This window comes from Gavialis gangeticus, unplaced genomic scaffold, assembly GCF_001723915.1.
Source record: "Gavialis gangeticus isolate Ggan-Ray unplaced genomic scaffold, GavGan_comp1, whole genome shotgun sequence".
NCBI classification, from domain to species: Eukaryota; Metazoa; Chordata; order Crocodylia; family Gavialidae; genus Gavialis; species Gavialis gangeticus.
The window spans coordinates 186,668,270-186,673,067 of record NW_017728992.1 but is presented as its reverse complement, the minus strand read 5'-3'; the positions used below and the strand labels follow the sequence as shown (position 1 = coordinate 186,673,067).

Below are 4,798 nucleotides of genomic sequence, written 5' to 3'. Positions count from 1 at the left end.
AGCTACCTTGCATTTAACCACTTCATCTTCTGCAGTGTGTGCGTGTGTGTATGTCATATTCTGATTCAACTGTAACAGGGTGGCATGTGAATGCAGGACTGTTGCTGAGCCATCCTGAATTCAGTTGTTAAATCCAGCGTAAAGATGCAGTGTATTTACTGGTGACTCAAGCTGACAGATTAATTTAACTCCAACAAGGACATAAGTGGCATGAGATTGCTTCTTTGAGACACAAAGGTAAGGACTGGGTCAGAGGAGGTCATGCCAGGAAATGCCAGAAGCAGCCAAGCCAGAGAAATCTTTGACTGAAGTTTACATTTTGATATAGTTATTTGAATTATCAATAAAACCAAATTCTAAGGCGCAAGTGAACTTGGGCTATACATATTATGTGTCTACACTGTTTGAAACAGGGTGAGAATTCTTCCTGTTTGTGCCTAAGAAAGGCAGTGCTGACAGTTTAAAAAATATATACAGCAAGCAGCTGCCGGTAAAATTATTAAAATAGAAAAATTATGGAAAACAATTTTATAACGTATACCTGAGGTTATAGGTATAACCTATGTTGTATTACTGGAGTCATGTTTAGAGGATCATGTACTTGTAAAGGAAGAAAGTTAAAGAATGAACATACAACATAACTTTGAATACTTACCTGGGTGACCATAAAGTCCTCGACATAGATGTAAACAACTAGCACATAACAGACATGAAGCCCACTGAAACTAATGGATGTCTTTCCAAAGACTTCAACAATTTTTGGATGAACCCCCAGACATCAGAAGAGCTGATATAGCAACTCAGAACTTCCTGGCTCTTCACAACTTCTCTAGAACAGGTTAGTTCTTCTTGTACTTTGGTATATTTTATGTTTCTCTGCAGGTGATCAATGTAATGTCTTCACATTTTATTATTTTAAATATGTGATAGTCCAGCAATGTCTAGGTGTCTCTTTCAAGATCACAGGCCTACTGTGCTGCAAACACATAGATAGACAGAGTCTCTGCTCCAAAGAGTTTATAATCTGAGCTCCTGTAGTTGTGATGGTCTAGGACAGGGATGAGCATGATGTGGGCCACAAGCCTGATCTCATGCATGGAGCCATGTCATCTGGCCTGTAGGGTTCTCCATATGTCTAGAAATTTGGCAGCAGATGATCACTGGCAGCATTAATTGCCATGGCACCCTGAGTCATGACAATTAACACTACCACAGCCCGTTCTATCACCAAATTTCCAGATCCATGGGGAGCCCCACAGATCAGATGAAACGGCTCCATGAGCTGGATTGAGCCCATGGGTGGGCCCCGACCCCCTGGATGAGGTGGACACCATTGGTCTAGGAAATGTGCAAGAAGCAAGGTCATCTAACGATTTTCATTCAACCTTTTGGATTATGCTAAATGTGGTGGATCCCCCACAGAAAACTATGTGCATGTTGACTACAGACCGACAACTGCTCATTAAACTACATACAGAGCACAGCTGCCCACTCAGCATCAACAGGCACATCCCACTGATGTCCCTGCAATGCACAATCACAGCAAAAATCCAAAAGGCCAATGTAACAGGCATCAACTTGACTTTCAACAGCTACAATAATAAAATACTCCCCTCAAAAAAAAGTAATTCTTATTGTTCTTGATTAACTTAGGGAACTTCCAACAGTCCTGCTCCTTACACTGGTACCATGGCCTAAGCCAGGGGTTCCCAAACTGTGATACACATACCTTAGGGGGTACACAAGACACTCTGGCGGATACACAGGAGAAATTGTGTAATGGAGGATTCAATTTTCATTATAATAATAATTAGTATTTAAAGGGTTAAAATATAAAAAACATATGCTGGTAAGGATACACAGGCAGCTGGTAAAGCTGGAAGAAGGTACGCAATATGAAAAGGTTTGGGAATCTCTGGGCTAAATCAAACATATATTTAAGATAAATGCTCCTTCCATAGGCAATTTTAGGGTGGAAAATAAATGCAGTGTCAGTTATCAAGGTTTTAGCTTCTGAGTTACAAACACCTGGGAATTAGGAATTACAACATAATGATGCAGCAGCAATAATGTTATGGTTATGTTGGGAGTGAAAATGACCCTATTTTGTGGTCTGAACCTTGCTGTAATTATTCTTGGAGTAGTACCTAGAGCAATTTTCAGCTGAAAAACCAACGCTAGTTCTGATGTCCAGCACCTTGCCAACTGTAAGGCCTGGATACAAGTGCACTCAGCTCTACTCCTGGCAAATCGTGAGATATCAGGCTTAAAATTCACCTTAACAAGGTTTCATCAAGGCCTGGAAATTCACCTACCTCTCAAGCCACAACTCGTAAGGGACCGATCCAAAGCCCATTGAAATGAAAAGAAGAATCATTCTACTGATTTTAATCAGCTTTTGGATTTGTCTCCAGAATAGTAAGAGTCAAAAAACAGCATTTTACACCACGTGAAAACAGCCAGAATCTCCAGCTTCCAACAGCATAAATCATTAATCTGTGACTCTTGTAGTTCCTGAGATACCAGTTTATGTTGAAATCAAAATGGACAGGGGTGGGAGGGGAGGAAACAGGGACAGGGGTCAAGGGATGTAAAACAAAATGACGTGACTTTAAAGTTTAATCATAATTTGACAGGGTAAGGACCTGACATATTATTTTAGGACTTGTGAGTTTTCCCAGAGCCAGTTATCGAAAGATTTTTTTTAAAATAGCTCTTATGTTGAGTGCACAGTAAAAAGTATATTTTGTTGTCTCATACCAATAAACACCAAGAACTGCCAACTCACAAGCTCCTTCAGCAGCACAAGCACAATAACTTAAAATTTTACCGCTTCGTGATTCAACATGAAGTAAGTGAGATAGATTTTAATATGCTGCAGCGTTACATGGTGCGTGTGCAGAAGCTGTAAACCTGAGAACACATGCAGTAAGCATTTTCCAACAATATAGTTCTATGATAAAAGCAAAGGTCTCTTTAGGGTTGCAACACATCCTAAGTTGTGAAACAGGAGCAATTTGTTGAAGTGACAAATGAAAACAGCTTACCTAATCCTTTCAGAAGATCCTATCAATTAAGAGAAAACAGCCTCATTTAAAACAAAAAGCCCACCTTGGAATAAAAAGGATGTGAAGCAAGACTTTCATTTCATAGGTACGCAAATAACACAAGCATTGCAAGAAAGCTAACTGCATGAACGATAAATTACTTTAAATGAGTCTTATAAGAAGGGCATATATGAAAGTTTGAACTGCGTTTGGCTGCTTTGTATTTAAAACAATTTATTCATCTACTGAAATGCCGTGTATATGTAGAGCCATTTTCTATCTCCGCATAACCATCATTTTTAAAAGACAACTTACACTGTTTTCTCATGTCTTTAAGTTGCTCCTTAAAATGTTTATATTTTTCATGTCTCTGCAGGTCAGAGTCACTGTTTCTGCTCTCCAATGCAGTAAATTTTTCTTTTACTAGCTCTTTTAGATCTGGTACAACTTCTGGAATGTCTTGCTTTATCTGAAAGAAAAAAATGAAATTGTCTTACACATCATCAAATTTGTCAGTAGAAAGCAAGGAGAGGCAGGTGCAAAAATACAAACTTAATCAGAGCTTCTCTTGTCTTCAGCTTGACTGATAGCTCATACATTCTGGACCCATAATTTCTAGATAATTATTTATTTACAGGACAGTCACTATTACAATTGTAGACAATTACTGCACAGTGACATTTAGTGTGTTGCTCTACATGTAGTATTCCCTATACGCAGTACAAGGAATACTCTAAATCACATAATCAGATTTTACCAACATGAAAAGTAAATATCGAGAGTTTAATAGCACCTAGTATGGCAATGAAGGTGTCGACCTCTTAAGCTACCTGAATTATACCAAATAATAAGGTCTGGTCTACGCTGCAAAGCTTTGCCAGCATAGCTATATCAGTTAAGGGTATGAACTTTTCACACACCCCTAGCCAACAGAGCAATGCTGGCAAAAGCACTCATGTGGATGCAGCTCTGTCAACAGAAGAGGGCTTCTGTCTGCTTGGGTTGTGTCATTTGGGGAAATAGTTTAGCTGCGCTGGCAGAAAAAAAGCCTTTTGCAAGCATGTGCTGTGTCTCCACTAGCGGGCTCTGCTGACATGGCTATATTGGCACAATTACAGCATCAGGGGCTGAAATTTCATGAACATTTTCAAAAAATAGTCCCTCATCCCTTATTTTGATCTAGCTCTACTAGACAGCTTGTAACCTATACACAGTACCCAAATGGCATGTGACCAGGCAATGCAACCCAGATAGCTACTCTAGAAGAAAACAAGCTTGCATTTATTTTGCATAGTGCCAGGACACAGCAATATGCTTTCCAGGCTGGGTTGGTAAAGAGACACAATCCCTGACTTAAAAGTACTTGCAAATGTGTTAACTGCAAGTGAAAGGCTTTGTGGAATTAAAAAAAAAAGTTTCATAGTTTCTAGGGTTGGAAGGGACCTGAGAAGATCATCTAGTCCGACCCCCTGCCATGGCAGGAAAGAGTACTGGGGTCAAATGACCCCAGCAAGGTGTACATCTAACCCCTTCTTAAAAAACCCCAGGGTAGGAGCCTGCACCACCTCTCTTGGAAGTTGGTTCCAGACCCTAGCCGCCCTGACCGTGAAATAGTGCCTTCTGATGTCTAACCTAAATCTACCCTCTGCTAGCTTGTGACCATTGTTCCTGGTCACTCTTGGCTGTGCTTGGGGGAACAGTGACTCCCCCAATGCCTTCTGATCCCCCCTGACCAGTTTGTAACAGGCCAC

General features: G+C 40.2%; 1 protein-coding gene across 2 annotated transcripts in view; it reads right to left on the bottom strand.

Moving 5' to 3' along the window:
• Positions 1-4,798, bottom strand: part of NSMCE2 (NSE2/MMS21 homolog, SMC5-SMC6 complex SUMO ligase) — a 274,030-nt gene that overhangs the window by 134,189 nt on the left and 135,043 nt on the right. For both annotated transcript variants that reach the window (XM_019528155.1, XM_019528156.1), the window contains exon 4: positions 3,363-3,516. In XM_019528155.1, coding sequence (XP_019383700.1) covers positions 3,363-3,516 — 154 coding nt within the window. The remainder of the gene's footprint in view (positions 1-3,362; positions 3,517-4,798) is intronic.